Raw genomic sequence first — 19246 nt, 5'->3', positions numbered from 1 at the left:
TACGCACTCATTTCTGCTGGAGTTGTGAAGATAATCGAAAACAGATATGGAGACTTTCAAGCACACTTTGTCAAAACAACACAAATGCTTGTTTAGAAATTCTTTGAGGTCTTCAGATGGAACTCCACCTTAAAAGAAGCACCAGGAGAAAGGGTCATAGCCATCTTTGTCTGGATGAGAAGTGGAAGGTGGACATGAGGCCAGGCAGAGTAGCACCAGTTGCTGCAATAGGGAGGGATGAAAACTCATCGCAGTAGATGAGGAGTTCACTGGCAGTAAAAAAACAGTATTTTTATACATTTTGTGTTACAATGATCATACATAACGTGGTTGCTGTGCCCACCCTTTCCCCTCTATGGGACCAATCCTGTAAAATACCTGATCAGTGGTGGGCATTCCAATAGATGGACCTAGGTTCCCTTAGTCTCTTAACAGTTATTGTAATCTCTCAGCCTTGGGATCTTTCTATGTTGCATTCCAAAGCTACTGGCTGTTCTCTTTTGGTCATGTCCCTGGCTTGCTTTTATCTCTGAGGGACTGCTTGAATTCTATTGCTCATTGTACTTGCTATCTCTATCAAATTTCATCACTTCTTTTACTATAAAAGGCAGTTGATTCTGTTATAAAATTCATAATATTAAAATTTTGTAGTTATTCCTACTGTTCTCACTCTTTAGCTAATGAGACAAGATATGCCAGGCATTTCTTTAATGTTTTCCCTTAATACTTTCATTATAAAGTTTTATAATTACGTTGGAATCTATCTCTGTGATTATTTAAATAATCTTTAAAATATTGTAAATGATTTCAAAGAAACAGCTAATTTCTGCAAGTTAAGTTTAGCCGCTATTTTTATGGCTGAACACATCCTTTCCTTAATGAGACTGGAATTAATTACTTGTTGTAGTTTCGTGAGCTTTCAAAGTTTTTTATAAGTTACAATTCCATTATTTCTTCTATGTTTATTACAAATTTTCGAATTGTTCATCCTTAAATTCCCTTATCATGTTGTCTTTGTATTCTTTGGAATCTTGCTGTTCAGATAATGCTCTCTTTTGCCTCAGAATAACCCCCTTCTCAAAGGCACAATTGTTTTTCACTTAAATGCTGAAAAGGCTTTTTAAATTTTGGTCATTTTGTGTCTCTTAAAAATAGGCAGTTCAAGTAGGCTTTTCTTTCAATTCCAGCCATTTTGTGTCTCTTAAAAATAGGGGCAGCTACAACAGTGGGGCAGGCTTGAGAGGCTGAATGGCCGATTCCTGCTCCTAGTTCTTACATTCTATCAAATCTCTCCTCATTCTTCTCTACTCTGAGGTGAGTAAAAACAGCCTCTCCCTCCCTTTCTCTGGCTTACTGGGCCAAATGAGTCCAGAGGTCTCTCTAGCTCAGGGCTGGTATACTGTGCTGTGTCTATCATCCTTCCTCCCTCCACTGTCTCTCAGCCACACCAGAGCTCAAACATAATGCATAGTGGAAAAGAAATAATAGCAAGATTGTGCAATTTAGTCTTTCACCAGATAAAAATCAAAGAACACCAGCAACTGGAAATCTGAAACAGAAACAGAAATTGCTGAAGAAACTCAGCAGGTCTGGCAGCATTTGTGGAGAGAAAGCAGTTAGCGTTTTGGGTCTGGTGACCTTTCTTCAGAACTGATTGTAGCTAGGAACAGGTTGGCTAAAGACAAGGGTAAGTACATAAACAATAGATGGAGATGGAGCCCAGAGAAAGAGAACTTTCATTCTCCTAGTTTCTCTGTCGCCAGCGAATCTGTTCTGATGATGCAACCTTCCACAAGGGGCCCCAGAATTGTCCACCTTCTTCATCAACCAAAGATTCCCCACCACTGTGCTTGACAGGGCCATCAGCTGTGTTCGACTCAACTCCTGCACCTCTGCCCTCTGTCCTTCACTTCCCCACAACACGGATAGGGTCCCCCGGTCCTCACTTTTCAACTCCCGCAACATCCACATCCAAAGAATCATAAGCTGCCATTTTCATTCCCTCCAGCCGGATGCCACCACCAGACACCTATTTCCTTCCCCACCTTTGTCAGCCTTCTGCAGCGATTGTTATCTCCAGGACACCTTCGTCCCCTCCTCCTCCATTCCAATGCCTCCTCACATCCCCATGGCACATTCTGATGCAATTGCCCATTTGCCTCGTCCCTCCTCACTATCCAAGTCCTCTGCCTCACCTTCCAGGCAAATCAGTGATTTACTTGCACTTCACTCAATCTAGTCTGCTGTACTTGCTGGTCACAATGTGGTCTCCTCTACACTGGGGAGACAAAATGCAGACCGAGCAAGCACTTTGCAGAACATCTACATTCTCTCCACAACAGTAGCCCCTAGCTTCCAGCTGCCTGCCACTTCAACACACCACCGTGTTCCCTTGTCAACATCTCTGTCTCAGGCTTGCTGCTGTGCTGCAGCAATCGCAGCAAAAGCTGGAAGAACAACATCTCAATTTCCTCTTAAGGACCGGAAATATTTCAGGGTCTAGAAAAGTGCAGCAGTAATACTGAGCTAGTGTGAACAAAACAGTAATCTGGGGGATAGACAACTGTAATGTAACAAGTGACAAACTACAGTTGTAGTGTACGGGTCAAGCAGTTATGCAGGGTTGAAAAGGAACCAAGCCCAGAGAAAGGCGGTAGTGATGGAATATAGACTTAAATTACAATACCCCCACTTCTTACTGCATTTTCAAGTCATGATTTGTTTTGACATTATGGCCTGGTAAGGCAATTCCTCTGCCCAGGACCATAAGAAATTACAGAAGGTAGTGTGCACAGCCCAGACCATCACGGAAGCCAACCTTCCATCCATGGAGTCTAGTTACATGGCCCATTGCCACAGAAAGGCTGCCAACATCATCAAAGACCTATCACACCCCGGTAATGCTCTCCTACAATCTCTTCCAGAAGATACTGAAGCTGGAACATACGCACCAGCAGGTTGAGAAACAGTTTCTTTTCAGCCATTATTTGATTAATAAATGGACTCTCTAACTTCAAATAATACTGATCTCGCTAATGTTGACGCCCTGTGTGATGTAACCTATAAGCCTCTAAGTTTTTTTTCACTCTATGATCCTATATGTCCTTGCTTACCATGATCTGCCCGTACTGCTTGTAAACAAAGCTTTTCACTGTACTTAGGTACATGTGACAATAAATCAAATCAAAGTCGACAACTTTGTACGCAGGCCATTTATGATTTGTACTGATTTCTGGACTGTTGGCAATTGCTAATTTCCTAGTTTTTGCACGGATTGCAAACTGGAGGGAATACTCATGCAACTGGATTAAAAAGAAGTTCAATATTTATTGAAGCACAGATACAATCTCAACCATGTACATAATCAAAGTTATTTCAGAAGCCATACTCTACATAAAGCTGTTAAATAATCAGAATCAATTTTAATACAGAGACCAAACTAAGTGACCAAAATTTTAGCTTGCTTGCTACCTGCAGGTAGAGGCTTTGGCTTACTCTGCAGCAACAAACTCTGAATTGACTTCTGGAATGTGAGTGGAAAAGCTGAGGTTGCAATTGTTGCCGCTGTTGCAAGTGAGAAGATGCTTCCAAGTCCTGTTAAACATTGAGGAAGAAGCTTTCCCCATTATGTAAAATACAGCCAATTAAAAATCTGAAACACTGAGGGCAATTCTCAGCAGCAGGCATTAACGGTCTTACGAGGTGGTCATGTTATGATCTTGACCAAAAATACCAATTGAGCCTGCTAAAGATGAGAAGTCTTCATGGTTAAAAAAACACAAGTTGATGCACTAGACCACTCAGAGGCTCACTAAGGAGTTGATTGATACATTGACATTTCACACTCATTTCTGCTGGAGCTGTGAAGATAGTTTAAAATAGATACGGAGACTTTCAAGCACTCATTGTCGAAACGACACAGTGCTTGTTTAGAAATTCTTTGAGGTCTTCAGATGGAAATCCACCTTAAAGGAAGCACCAGGAGAAAGGGTCATAGTCATCTTTGTCTGGACGAGAAATGGAAGGTTCTCATGAGGCCAGGCAGAGTAACACCAGTTGCTGCAATAGGGAGGGATGGGAGGGCAAGCTGTTGTGTTTCCCCACTGTAAGTGCAGGCCATTCCTTGTCCACTGGATGTCCTCCAACAAGACTACTAGAAACCATGTGCAACAGCCTGTGAGCCTACCCCCTTGGTCACTGAGAAAACCTGAAACATGTCACTGGGGACCAGCCAGAGAACTCCTCATCTACTGCAAGGAGCTTCCATACACCGTTCCAAGAGCGGTGTTTCTAAACAGCACTGGGGTGCTAACGCTGCAGGTTATCACTTCTAAATAAATTCAAATTGTGGCAATCAACAATTGGGAGCAAAATGGTGTGATAAATCCAGACTTTCAAAAAGGCCTCAACAATGTCTCAGTAACACTGCCCCCATTTAGCAAATGATTTTTACATTTCCAGTAAGAAGAGCCCCACGTCACCATGAAATTTGTTTGCTGGATCAAGTCAGCCACCATCTTAAGTGGATGGCTATAGCAGCTGAATGGCCTATTTCCAATCCCTTGGTCAAAATGCAAAGCTTTATCTATCCTTTTGGATCCCAGTAATATCTGGATTTTTGATTGCAACCTGCCTGTCTTGTCAATAATATTGATTTTCCTTGAGTAAATTGTACAGATCAACCAGCTAACAAAAAAAGAGCATTACAGAAAATAATAGCATACACCAACAGATAACAACAGAGCTGTCTGCAGTTAAACATAATGAATAGTGTCGCAATTTAATAATTATGATTAGAGTGTATGATGGTTCATTGAATATGGTGTTGCTAGTGATATGGTGTTGTAGCCTAATAGCATCTTTTCCATGTTGTTCACTCCAGTCGGGACATTAGATTTTTATGAATTATAGTTCACCGGTGCGGCTGCTTTCAGTACAGCCAAATACAATCACTTCAGCCTCGACTCAAAGTCAGATTGCAGAAAAGAAGCTGCTTCAGGGTTTGGGGAGGGTCATAGATTAGCTTCCTTCCTCCCTGCTACTCAGAGCTTGGTTAATGCTGAAAAATGTAAAACGAGTTGATTTTTAGACACTCATTTGTAAGATTATCTGCATTCAATGGTGGAGGCAGCATCCACTCTTACTAGGATCTGCCCCAAATGAATAAAACGGTCAAAGCAGAACACAATCCTTATCAATTTTCCACTTGCTATCAAACTAAAATGCATGCTATTACATTGACAACAAATAAATAAGAAGGTGACGGTCAGGATTCCCCAGCGTCAAGGGTCAATCCTCCCATAGCATTACATGAGTCTTAGCACAGAAATCTCACTCAGGATTGAGTCTTTACTTCGCAGTTTAAGAGTTGTATATTTAATTTGTATGCATACATTATCAGTATGAGGAAGTAGTGAGGTGATAGAAAGAAATGAACATAAATTAGTGGTACAATGTGACCAAACCTTTGTAGCCCTTCCAGAACATTCCTGCATACCTGCACCATTAAATGGATTTGAAATGACATCTCAAATGTCATTCCTGGATCTCTGCAGGAAGTGGAACCAAATTCCCTCTACAGCAAGATCCAGCTTTAGATCACAGATTTTTATGGGGGTCTTATTTTACCCAACGACTTTGTCCATTCCCTCCAGGAAAGGAGGGGCAGGACTAGCAAACCAAAATTTCCAGATATTTTGCACGTCCTCAGACACCATCATCATCACAGCCAATCATTGAATGATGGCTCAGACCTCCTGAAGACAATTCAACTTCTTTTTGTCATCTTATCAGCCCCTTACAAAGGTGAGCGAAGGAGAAATTTTTGGCATCACTCTCCCATGGTTCCATGAAGCCCAATTGACCTGCCCTTGGAAAATGCAACAGTTGCGGGATTTTCTGACACACTGGAGAGAACAAATTGCTTCAACCTCACTTTCATAACACTGGCATGTAGTTGAGATATGGAAATGAGGTGACTTTGGACAGTCCCGCAAGTACACCAACCAAACAGTGCCATAGCAGCAACCTCCTAGTACTCAAGTCGGGATAGACTGTGTCCCAATAACACCAAACCCTGTCAATTCCACTCAGATTTTAGGTCCACATTCATGAGCAATACTGGTGATCATCTAGAGTATTTACTAACAGCTTTTAGATGGACTGCCTGGACATTGGATTCCAAGATACCATGTCCCTGAACTTTCCGCTAGGCTGGATTCTGTAGACTGAGTGCATCCTGAAACTACATGTTCCCTGTCAGTGTTTCTACATCTCCCATTGTCCCAGTGAGTTGCATTATCCTGACTGTTGTGCACTTTACCACCTACTTTCAGATATTTGCAGGATTTAGGAAGATCCCTGCATCTTCTTCTGTGTTTTTTATTTTTTATCATGGTGATGGTATTTTTCACCCAGCTCTCGTTTGGATTCACACAAATGGTGGCACGCTTCAACTCCAGGCTGAAGAAATAGAGAAAGATTGAACAATTGTAACATAAAATTAAAGACTGTCAAGGGTTGGAGGAAGAGATAGTAGGCCCGAAACGTCAGCTTTCCTGCTTCTCTGATGCTGCTTGTCCTGCTGTGTTCATCCAACTCTACACCCTGTTATCTCAAGGGCTGGAGGAAGATGAATGTTCACATACTGTCCCAAGGGGTGTGGGACACAGTCTGACTGGAGGTGGGCACAGCCTGACTCAGGTAGCGCAGCCTGACATTTTGTTGGAAGGGGGGATGGGGTAGTTGGGCACTATCTGATACATGGGGGTCATGAAGTGGCATGAAGGAGGAGGAAGGGGAATCACAGTCTTACACTATGGGGAGGACACAGTCTGACATGGGAGAAAATCGTAGTCTGTCATTGGGAGGACATTATGGAAAATTCATTCTGAAAGTCTTAACATGTTTCCAAATATTTTCCCACTTTTTCCATGGAAACAATTTGCAGAGAGAGCTGTACTAACACAGATTTAAGCTGAAAGTAATAGATATACTCTTGTGACGGTGGAGAGGCTAGACACTGACCTGGTCTGAGTGACCAGGAAACCAGGCTGTGTGCTATATGGGTTGAGTTTTTGGACTTACACTATTGCATGTAAGTTGCAGCTTCCACCTGTGGTCTGCTCTCGGTAACTGATGACGTTCTTCTGGATTTTGCGGTGATGCTTTACTTCAACATGTTTCAAGCAGCAATCTTCAAACCAGCTTGCTGTTGAGAGGTAAAGGGTTACATTAGTCAAGTAAGAGCAACTGTTTCAGTCTAACAGGCCAATTTGAAACCCCCTTCACTCTACATTCCCATTGGTGACATGTGGTTCTACTCAATGTCATATCACTTCTTAAAATTTTGTTAACTACTCTATTATCACTGCTAATGTGACATATTACCCCCTCCTTCTGATGATTATGACTCATGCCAGGTTAATTTTCTTAATTGCTGGTAGTCACCTTGTCTGGTGAAATTGACTTTGATGATCTATTGCACAGATTTCAATTGCTTTTTTAAAAATCCCACATTGTCAATGATCTGAGCCCCCATCCACTGTTTGACCCATTAGTACTGCAGAACACAGTATGATACAGTTTATGCCCTAATTTGTCTACCTGTACCTTAACTAATGCCTTAATTTTTTTTCACAGCCAGACTTATATTTTGAATCAGTTGCCATTATTGTTAAAAAGAATCAGAGATGTGAAGCTGTCAGATAACCATTGCAATGTTTTGGTAACTCATGTCTTGTTGGTTGTTACTGGTGACAAACAAAATGTTGGAAATAGAATCACCTTTAGCGTTGCTATGCCTGTGTTAGGCATCACTTGATCAACTAATTTTAAAACAAAATGCTTGTGTTAGTGCTGGGTTCAATTTTAGTAGAATCAGAACAAGATAGGAGATGCTGTAGAGTTGGGATAAAGGTGGTGGGGGAGTGGGGGGTGGATAGTGGTGGAAATTGGCCAGGATTTGTGATGCTGATCACTGTCCAAGCAGTTTTATGGAATGGGGTTATCAGATGAGGACAAATTCAGAACTGCTCGCACTGCATGCTTCACCTGGTTAAATAGTTTGCTGGCACAAGAAGAATAATGAGATGCTGATAGATTATTGGCACATATTAAATCACTGCACGATTCAGCCAAATGCTGTTGACACAGTATATGCTTGCCAGCGCTTCAGGAATGAAAGATTATTCCTGATGCAATCAGCTCAGGTGAAAATGTCCATATAAACCATTGGAACAATGTGTGTTACTGTTTTTCTTTTTTCCAATGCACATTTCTATTCATTAATTACAAAAATGAGACCATAAGACTCTAAGACACAAGGGCAGAAGGAGACCATTCAGCCATCAAGTCTGCTGCACAACTGAATGAGATCGTGACTGATCTGATAATCCTCAACTCCAAGAATATCGGGAAAGTAGGACCAATCTGAAACAAGGAATTAAGAGGGCTAAAAGAGGTCATGAAATATCTTTAGCAAACAGGGTTAAAGAAAATCCCAAAGCCTTTTATTGATACATAAGGAGCAAGAGGGTAACTAGAGAAAGGGTTGGCCCACTCAAGGACAAAGGAGGGAAGTTATGCGAGGAGTCAGAGAAAATGAGTGAGATTCTTAATGAGTACTTTGTGTTGTTATTCACTGAGGAGAGGGACATGATGGATGTTGAGGTTAGGGATAGATGTTTGATTACTCTAGGTCAAGTCGGCATAAGGAGGGTGAAAGTGTTAGGTATTCTAAAAGGCATTAGTGTGAACAAGTCCCCAGGTCCAGATGGGATCTATCCCAGGTTACTGAGGAAAGCGAGAGAGGAAATAGCTGGGGCCTTAACAGATATCTTTGCAGCATCCTTGAGCACGGGTGAGGTCCCAGAGGACTGGAGAATTGCTAATGTTGTCCCCTTGTTTAAGAAGGGTAGCAAGGATAATCCAGGTAATTATAGACCGGTGAGCCTGATGTCAGTGGTGGGGAAGCTGCTGGAGAAGATACTGAGGGATAGGATCTATTTACATTTGGAAGAAAATGGGCTTATTAGTGATAGGCAGCATGGTTTTGTGCAGGGAAAGTCATGTCTTACCAACTTGATAGAATTCTTTGAGGAAGTGACAAAGTTGATAGATGAGGGAAGGGCTGTAGATGTCATCTACATGGACTTCAGTAAGGCGTTTGATAAGGTTCCCCATGGTAGGCTGATGGAGAAAGTGAAGTCGCTTGGGGTCCAGGGTGTACTAGCTAGATGGATAGAGAACTGGCTGGGCAACAGGAGACAGAGAGTTGTAGTGGAAGGGAGTTTCTCAAAATGGAGAACTGTGACCAGTGGTGTTCCACAGGGATCCGTGTTGGGACCACTGTTGTTTGTGATATACAGAAATGATTTGGAGGAAGGTATAGATAGTCTGATTAGCAAGTTTGCAGATGACACTAAGATTGGTGGAGTAGCAGATAGTGAAGGGGACTGTCGGAGAATGCAGCAGAATTTAGATAGATTGGAGAGTTGGGCAGAGAAATGGCAGATAGAGTTCAATCCAGGCAAATGCGAGGTGATGCATTTTGGAAGATCCAATTCAAGAGCAAACTATACAGTAAATGGAAAAGCGCTGGGGAAAATTGATGCAAAGAGAGATCTGGGTGTTCAGGTCCATTGTACCCTGGAGGTGGCAACGCAGGTCGATAGAGTGGTCATGAAGGCATATGGCATGCTTTCATTCATTGGACGGGGTATTGAGTACAAGAGTTGGCAGGTCATGTTACAGTTGTATAGGACTTTGGTTCGACCACATTTGGAATACTGCGTACAGTTCTGGTCGCCACATTACCAAAAGGATGTGAATGCTTTGGAGAGGGTGCAGAGGAGGTTCACCAGGATGTTGCCTGGTATGGAGGGCACTGGCTATGAAGAGAGGTTGAGTAGATTAGGATTATTTACATTAGAAAGACGGAGGTTGAGGGGGGACCTGATTGAGGTCTACAAAATCATGAGAGGTATAGGTAGGGTGGATAGCAAGAAGCTTTTTCCCAGAGTGGAGAACTCAATTACTAGGGGTCACGATTTCAAGGTGAGAGGGGAAAAGTTTAAGGGAGATATGCGTGGAAAGTTCTTTACTCAGAGGGTGGTGGGTGCCTGGAACGCGTTGCCAGCAGAGGTGGTAGAGGCAGGCATGATAGCATTATTTAAGATGTATCTAGCCAGATACATGAATGGGCAGGGAGCAGAGGGATATAGCTCCTTGGAAAATAGGCGACCGGTTTAGATAGAGGATCTGAATGGGCGCAGGCTTGGAGGGCCAAAGGGCCTGTTTCTGTGCTGTAATTTTCTTTGTTCTTTGTTCTTTTGTTTCACTTTCCTGTAATTTCCCTATTACCCTAATTCCCTTATCTGTTACTGATTAAAAATCTGTTTATCTCAGCCTTGAATATACTTAAGGACCCAACCTCCGCAGCTATCTGCAATAAAGTATCCAACAGATTCACTACGTTTTGAGGGAAGGAATTTCTCCTCATTCTCTGTCTAACTGGGACACCCCCTAACCTGAGGTTATATCCTGTGATTCTAGACTCTCCCACACTAGGGAATAGTCCCTCTGCACCTGACGAAGGGTTTCGACCCGAAACGTTGACTTTCCTGCTGCTTCGGATACTGTCTGACCTGCTGCGCTTTTCCAGCGCCACATTTATTGACTCTAGCTTTCAGCATCTGCAGTCCTTACTGTCTCAAAACCTCCCTGCATCGACCCTGTCAAGACCCAAATGCATCTTTTATATTTCAAAATTCTGACAATGGAGTGAAAATGGTTAATTGATTCGGTAGGATGGACAGACCAAAAATGATCATGTGACAAAACCTCCCGAAATATATCTAACCACAGTGGGCAATGTGAGAAATGAAAATTTCAAATTCCCATCCCATCCCCGAGACAAAAGGGAAGAATCATCATTGAGCCTTTTGAATTAAAGGACAAATTTTAAAAAAGCCTTGTTTGACTATTATTTTTTGAATTAAGTAGGAACACAGTAGAACCAATCCAGGTATCCATGTCAGGTGCCAAGACAATGTAGCCATTAAGGGTCCACAACAGAGCCCAGTCAGCAATATCGCCAGAACAGCATCCACAAAACTCCAATGCCTGAGGAAAGAGTGAGTGAGAGGAATTCACTGCCCTGTAACAACCAGGTTTGGGTTCTTTGAGGGGGCTGTTTGAGATCCCTGCAGGACCCAGACCAGGAAACTCCCACAGGCAGTTCCTGCAGTACCCCTCCAACTTTAACGTCACCACAGTGAAGTTAGAGGGCTGGGATTGTCTCCTGCTGCCAATGCTGGGCACAGCATATCCTTTCCTAACTTGGAAAGAATGCTACAAAGTTGCTGGGCCAGTGCAGTTGCCTGATATAAAGCACAATTTCATCGTCACTAGGAATTGAGCAAACCCCCTCAGGGCAGCAACGATAAATATTTACCTTCCTATCGATTAGTATGGGAAGATGAAGGATCAGATCCCTGAGTACAGGCCTTAAGGCAATGTTCAACAAACCCTTTGTTCTACTGACAGGTTAATCACAGTTTAAGCAGAAAACCCGAGCCTCATGAGAGGTCACTGCTCCAGACGCACTCCGAGTGGAAGAGAGTCTTCCTTGTCTGTGAGGGATCGCCAACAAGACTAACACATACACGCACACACACCTTTAACAATAGGTAGACTTAGAAACACCTTGGTTTTTGAAATTTTGAAAGTGAAAGTTTGAAGACAAAAGCATTGCACTGAAACACTCACCTTGCGCAGTGCTCAGGTAGAAGCAGACCGCCATCAGAACTAGGGCAAACAGTTGGAGCCTCATTCTTTTCCTCCCAAGTGTGAATCCACAGGGACAGCTACTAGCTACAGAAAGACAACATAGCAGTTCTGTAAGAGGCAGAGTCACTCCCAGACGCTATTTATTATCACTGCTTGCTCTACTGTTGTGGTGGGCGTCAGAGCAGGCAGGGTTTGAAGGAGACAACAAGGTGCAGGGCTGGATGAACACAGCAGGCCAAGCAGCATCATAGGAGCAGAAGGATCTCTGCTGACTTTCTGCACCTGCTTAGTGAACACTTTCCTCTCACTCCTTTCGTGGGTGACGGACTTGGAATCCCTCAGCAACGTTACTAAGACCACAGGGCAGTGCTTTTCAGTCAAGGGTTACCATAACCTAAAAGTTCTCCAATCCAAGATAAAGGGATTCTGCACAACCTTCAAGTCACTTGAAAATTACCAAATGTTTCATATATATTGTATATGAGTGTATATTAGCTGTTACATTTCCAAGTAGTATTATTTAATTTAATAGTGTTTTACTTTGTTTCATAATATATAGGCAGTGGGGAGGGAGAGCATGGTGGGGGTGGGGCGGCTGGGGTTCAGAAATTCACAATATACCTGAACAGAGATTTGTTATTAGCGCCGGGTGGTGACGTGCTGGGCTGCAGTTGATGACAGTGTTGATACACATTGTTCTCAGTTTGAACGCCTCCCTAGTCACCACTCGTTCTTCCTTCCCTATCAATATCAACGACATGGAGGTGCAGGTCTTGGACTGGGGTGGACAAAGTCAGAGTCACACGACCACGAGATTATAGTCCCAGCAGATTTATTTGAAATCACAAGCTTTCGGAGCCTATCAATATTGACCTTATCAATATTAACAGCACTGCTTTGCTGTCAGGTTCACTCCCGGCCTGGAAGAGGAAAGATTTGAAACCTTTGATCTCCCTTTCTTCAGATGTGCCCACCTGAGAACTGTCTGTTCAAAGGTGACAGGATGGGACGCCTTTGCAAATCTGAGAGCCGAGGAGGAAAATAAAAAAAAGCTCATTTTGATCCATTAATATTAAATTTAACACAGTACCTCAGTGGGAATAGAGCGAACGCGTCTCACATGAGAGTGTGAGTGGCTGTCCTCTATGAATCGAGTAACACTACAAGTTTCACTTACCTTGCAACGTAGTTCCTTCTTTTTCCAGGCAACACGCGTGAGTTTTACCTGGACAGAAGAAACGTTCCTTTTATAAATATTGTTAGCCCCACCCCTACAGCAAGCACCCTGAGAAACTGCTGACGGTTTATCAACCGATATTACTTTCAGCACTCCGGCTTTTATTGCACAGTTTGCTGCATTGTCGAGTTCTTTTTACCAAGCGTGTAATTCCCAAACAAAACAGCGTTTATATTACAGCCAAACGAAGCTGATTTTGCTTACTGCACATGCTGAAGGTTGACAGGTAGCCCGGTACAACTGGATATAGATCCCGTTCCACTCATAACAGACACCTGCTATAAAGGTCACTTTCTATTCAATAGAATCACTGGCATCGGAAACCTAACATTGAACTGGACTCCGTAAACCCCTATTCCCACCGCACTAATCTTAGAAGGACCTACTCCAACCCCTGGCCATCTATGTGTGCGTTAGTCATTTTGCATTGAGGTAGGTCTTTTGGTGAGCGTAGGTTGTACTAATATGTGAATCAGGATTTATCGCCTCGAGTTCAGGCTAAACTTTTTTCAGGCTTTGCTGCAGAAATGCTAAATATTTAAACGGACCTGGGTGACTTTGTACCCCAGTTACTGATGGAGAGCGTGCAGGTGCAGTAAGCAGTTTGGAAGGCAAATTGTATGTTGGCCTTCATTGCTAAAGGGTTGAATAAGGATGCAAAGAAATATTACTTGAGGAGAGATTGATTCAACTGGACCTGTATTCACTGGAGTTTAGAAGAGCAAGGATCTCGTTAAAATGTATAACATTTTGATAGGGCTAGACTGACTGGATGCAGGGATGATGTTTCCCCCAGCCAGGGGTTCAGAACAAGGAGTTGCAGTGTCAGGATACAGAGTAAGGTATCTCAGACTGAGATGAGGAGAGTTTAGAATTGCAAGTTGAATCACATCATTCTACTTCAGCGATGCCTTCACTGTGTACACACCTTTCAGCTTCCCCTTTGGTTGAGGGTGACCTAGTGAGCTGGTAGCAAGGACAAACCCTTATGATATGCGGATGCTTTAAAATACTCATTGACAAACTGTGGCCCATTGTCTGGGATTACAAGGTCTGGGATTCTTTTCTTTCCATGATGTAATCACTGCTTCAGATGTGTGATCCTGCAGTTTTGCAGAATACTGTCAGTCTGGAGTATTAATCTACTATTTTCGTGAACATCTTATCTCAGTGTTCAAAAAGGTCCATTCCTAGATGTTCCCCTGGTCTAGATGGAAAGGAAGATTACATCAACAGTTCTCTTATCTTCTGTAGATGAATAGCACTAGTAAACAGCCCTTCCAATGATTTTGACACACCTGTCCACCAAACAGAGCCTCGTACTCAGATGTTCTCAGTGTAATCAGTCCAGTATATTGATTCTTGGAATGACCAATCCTTCATCATAAATAAATAAATCATCCACTACACTGAGGTGTCTTCTCTACTCATTGTCTTAGAATGGGGTTGCATGGCATGTATGCTGGCCATTTTTTGGTGCAGTACTCTCTGACCACAGCACATCCTTCATCAGGTTTCTGTGTATCTCTAATTTCACTCAGTCACTAGATTGTTCTTGGTAGATTTGTGGTTATTATTGCTGTAAAGGCTTCCACTTCTTCAGTGAAAGTTACATCTCCCTGTTCAGATCTTTCTGCAGGAATATAGGATAAAGCATTCAGGATATTCTGCTGCTTTTCTGGCACTAAATTTCATCCTCCTCAGTCTGAATTGATATACTTATGGAGGAATTTTGCTGACCCCTTAGAATTCAAGAGTGCCAATAAGGGTTTGTGATCTGCCTTTATCTTGAATTAAAACCAAAAACATCATCTGCAAACTTTTCACAAACCTGCATGGCAGCTAATGCTTCTTTCTCAATCACTGTACATCTCTGTTCAGTCTCTGAGATTGAATGAGATGCACAGTAAACTGGTCCATCCTTTCCATCTGTCTATATCTGAAACAGTACAGCTGTCAGTCCTTTAGGAGATGCATCAATAGCAATGGTGGTGCACATCTTTGTATCACAGTAAGCAAAGCTCTCAATGATATTAAAATCTCTTTGTTTTTTTTTCAAAAGACCTCTGTTGTGTTTACTCCCAGCACCATGTGTGGTCCTGTCATAGCAGCTGGCATAGTGGCTCAGTGATGGCAGCTAGGTTGGCCAAAAACTTTCTGGCTTGGTTCACCATCCCCATGAATCTTTGGAGCTCAGTCACATTCCGAGAAGTTGGGAATTACTTGATTTCCCCTGTCTTCTGTCGTCCTGTTGTTCAACTGTGATAATTTGCATTTGTTGTTGAGTGTATGTCTTGCTGCCACCTGTAGGTAGTGCAGCACAACTCAAACTCTAGAATCATGTTCTATCTAAATGGATCCATGGATCAGGGAATCATCCCATTTGAGATGCAACTACATCCAGTCCTTTTAGGATATTTCTCATTGTCTGAAGACAGATTTCTGGAACTGATGGACACTGAAGGGTAATCTTCTGAAACAAAGCCTTCCAAATGCATAATAATGTTTGTGAGCAACATGCACTCTTCATCAAGGGATAGATGCCAAAAACACAGCTTGAACACAGCAAAATTGAATTCTTTCCCAATTTTGATAAACTCTCATTCACTGATAACATAGGAAGGAACTTCACATTCAACTTCTGTGTTCAGCTGTATAAGATCAATGCAGGTCCATTAGGTTCTGACACAGTGCCTATACCCAAGTACCAGCTTGTTGGTTCGGTCACAGATGACATAACCCCTTATTTCAAGACAGAATCAGTTTGCTTCTTTACCTTTCACAAAAGTGGGTGAGGAACTTTTCTGAATATAAACAAACACACCGGCTTCAAATCACAAAGTACAGTGATGTAGCATGCTGCCTTCAGTTTTCCTTGTCCAGTGAATAGCTATGGAAGTTCAGCTGCGATACATTCAGACTGTTTCTCAGCCTTCCAGATCCTGTACTCTACAAATCAGATGTAAGACAGTGCTGGCTTTCCTGTGTAAGAGTGAACAGCTCTGCTTTAGGATCACATATATCATTTCAGTGATTTTTCTCTCTAAATATATTGAAGAGTTGCATTCAGTTGTTGTATGACCTTGTGGTCTATAGCTCCTGTGTAGTTTCATGCATAATAGCTGAAGCAGACTTTTTTCAAACCACTACAGTATCAAAAAGAACTGAAACTGCTGCATCTGTGTCTAACTTAAAGCATCCCTCTATATAGAACTTCAGCAGTTTCAGCAGCTTCCACGGGTCTCTGGATCTCTCCAAGAACAGGCATCTCAAAAGTTCTGAGGAAGGGTCACCGGACCCGAAACGTTAACTCTGATTTTTTTCTTCACAGATGCTGCCTGACTTGCTGAGCTTTTTCAGTAACTTCTGTTTTTGATCTCAAAACCATTGATAGCTTCCTCTACTTTACGGATTTTGGTACCTGTTGAGGACTTTTCCAATGGCCTTTGCTGAGTACACTTCTAGCTGCAGCACACAGCATGCAATGTACCTTTCTCTTGCAAAAATGGCATTCAACCTCATTGGGAGGACAATTTTTGCCCTGGTGTTTTTCTTTCCTGCCACGTTGATAGCAGTTAGCTAGATGCTCTTCCTACTTTTCCCACTCTGGTACGGTCATCTCTCTACTTTTAACCTTAACATACTTCACTTTTGGGACACAGTTCTCCCTGTCACCCTGAATTATTGATCAGCTTTGCCTCTTGATCTCAGCTTGTCTGCTCAGTTGAATTGTCTTTGTTAGTGTTAAATGATCTCTTGACTGCAAGTAGTCAGACAATGTTTCATGAAAAACTTTTAACAAGATTGCTGTTTCTGATTAGTTCTTTTTCTAAGCTGCCATATGCACAGCTCTCTGCAAGTCTATAGAGATCATTGATAAAGTCTCAATACTTTCCCCTTTGTGCTCGCTATGATTATTAAATTTAGTCTGCAAGTCAGAGGTATTTCTTCACAGGTTCAAGTAGGTATCAAGTGCTTTTATTACTTCCTCATACACAGATTGTTTCTTCATTCATCCCTTGCCACTGTAGGCTATTATCTGCAAGCCACGAGTTGCATTCAATAGCTCACTGAGCTGTTCACTGCTTGGCCTTGCAGATATGTCAGTTGTAACACAATACCTGGTAAATCTTTGGCACCAACTCAGCCACAGTTCTGCTTGATTGAGACCTGCAACCTGCTTGGGAATTTTCAGAAAAGGCTAAGACTTGCAAATGATGTTTTCTTTGCTGCGACCATATAATATTTTTGGTCTCTTTGTGCTACAAAAGAATATTTACAAAATCTTCTGAAGTAAGGAAACCAATAACTTTATTAAACCAATAACTTAGAGTGGTTTCATCTTGCCAGGAGGCTGCAAGAAAGAGCACGAACACGTTACATTACATTACATCCGGTGATGATATATACTGTCAGTATATACTTTTAGCATATTACACAGTTAGCATATTACACAGTCAGACTTGATTCCTTGTACTACAGTAGAGAGTAGCATTTTCTTTAGAAGATGGTGAAGGAATGTTCCAGACTAGTGATTGAGCACTTGTACTGTCAACTTTAGCCTTCATGAAACTTGGAACCATTTAAGAAAGAGTGTAGTCATTTTCTGTGAAAGTTTATATTAGATAATGACTTGGTCATGTGAATGTAAAGAAGGCTAATATATCTTCAAGTTCCAGGCTCTTTATCTTCATCATCGGTTAATCTTCGGTTTGAGGATGACGTGAATTTCCCCCATGGATCTTCTTGCGATTGAACATACCAGTGCTCAACCGGCAGGTTTCTGCTGCATGGGGCAGATGTTCCATCAGCTAATGGGACCCAGAGTGCAGGATTTGCTTATTTTACATTCTTTATCTTCTGCTGCTCTGCCTCAATTAATATGACGTTGTGACTCAAAGTCTGTGCAGCTTGATGGGATACGTTGCTCCATTCAGAACAATTGGTAGCAAGCTTCTGCCAGTCATGTAGATCAGTGCTGCTGAACTTCAAGAAGAACTTCAGAGTGTGTTTGAAGAGTTCTGTTTGTCCCCCCACAGAACCTCGGCCTTTTAAGAGTTGGGAAAACTGGTCTCGGAGAAATCCTTTTCAGCCATCTAGACACAGTGTGCAGTTTATCAAAGTTCATTTGCAAAGTTTTGTCTGAATGCTTGTGGGCTGGCTTCAAGAAAGACACTGGCATTTGTTTAAGAGTCTTTGTGTTGAATTGGAGGTTTGCAGCAGAAGCATTGTTCAGAGAATTGCTCTGGCATTCTGGTCTAGATCCTGCACTAAAGGAATGGTCACAATTTCAAGGAGGAAAAGAAAGATTTTGGTGCCTTAATTCAAAGATAGTCATATCACTTGTTTGATTTTCCCAGAGCAATGTCCTCGCCTCATTTATGTTAATGCTTGTCTTGAGCCATTTCCTTTGAAGCTTTTCAGTAGCAATATGCCTTTGCCTTCACTCTCAGAGACAGGGCAAGGAGGTATGTCCCAAGTCTACCTGAGCCAAAGTCAACTATGAACCCCTATTGTTGAAATTATTTTGAGCCACACTGTAGCTAATTACCCAACTGGGCTGACCAACTCTGAATTAAAATGGTACAGAAGACCCGCTGTATTCTGCTAACCCCTACAGCAACCACTTTCCTCTCTTCACCTCTCCTTGCAATGCTTCATTCAGACTGTTTTTGTTCTGCAATAGTGTGTGTCATATCCAAAATCTTTTAATTGTCAACTTGGCACAAACATAGCAAAAACCAGATCAACCAGATGAAGCTCACAGATACTTGTTATCTCCAACTAACGTTTGCACAGGTGGAATGTAACTAGATCAGATTGCGGCCAAGAAATGAAATGATTTCCTTGAAACTGGGTTTTGTACCCACAGACTAACAATAAGTGTAGTTTCTCAGGCCGAACATAATAAAAAGAGAGAGGATTTTCATACTCTTGAATGCTGAGTGTAATGAGACACAACGTAAAGGAACAGAACTAATTGATACCTACTCTGACAGGCAAGATGGTGTTCCTCAGAGTTCTGTGTCTCAGCTTTGCACCATATTTATTTCTCTTTACCTTTCTTATTGCACACACAGATGTTGAGCAACAGCTATAATTTTACATTCAGGTGATGAAGCCAGTGATTTTGTTGGGGAGTAGTGAACAAACAAACATACAAATTAGGAACAGGAACACGCCACTCAGCTCCTTGAGTTGCTCCACCATTCAAAAAAC

At 42.2% G+C, this 19246-nt stretch overlaps 1 protein-coding gene across 1 annotated transcript; it reads right to left on the bottom strand.

Moving 5' to 3' along the window:
* Positions 1-3307: 3307 nt before the first annotated feature.
* ccl25b (chemokine (C-C motif) ligand 25b) lies at positions 3308-13060 on the bottom strand. Its single transcript, XM_020525481.2, has 5 exons — positions 12968-13060; positions 11770-11874; positions 7087-7210; positions 6330-6462; positions 3308-5059 (listed from the first exon to the last, which is right to left on the bottom strand). The coding sequence occupies exons 2-5, from the start codon at positions 11831-11833 to the stop codon at positions 5054-5056; spliced, it is 327 nt and encodes a 108-aa protein (XP_020381070.1). The 5' UTR covers positions 11834-11874; positions 12968-13060; the 3' UTR covers positions 3308-5053.
* Between the last annotated feature and the right edge of the window lie 6186 nt (positions 13061-19246).

The sequence above is a fragment of the Rhincodon typus genome, chromosome 29 (assembly GCF_021869965.1).
Source record: "Rhincodon typus isolate 14 chromosome 29, sRhiTyp1.1, whole genome shotgun sequence".
NCBI lineage: Eukaryota > Metazoa > Chordata > Chondrichthyes > Orectolobiformes > Rhincodontidae > Rhincodon > Rhincodon typus.
Note: the sequence above shows the minus strand (reverse complement) of the source record. Positions and strands in the feature narration are given on the sequence as shown.

Bases quoted from the DNA above. Each gene is read 5' to 3' on its own strand.
- ccl25b (XM_020525481.2), bottom strand. From the start codon at position 11,833: ATGAGGCTCCAACTGTTTGCCCTAGTTCTGATGGCGGTCTGCTTCTAC. The intron at 7,211-11,769 runs GTGAGTGTTTCA...ACCTCTCAACAG, and splicing joins CTACCTGAGCACTGCGCAAG to CAAGCTGGTTTGAAGATTGC. The intron at 6,463-7,086 runs GTAAGTCCAAAA...CTATTTCTTCAG, and splicing joins TGCAACTTACATGCAATAGT to CCTGGAGTTGAAGCGTGCCA.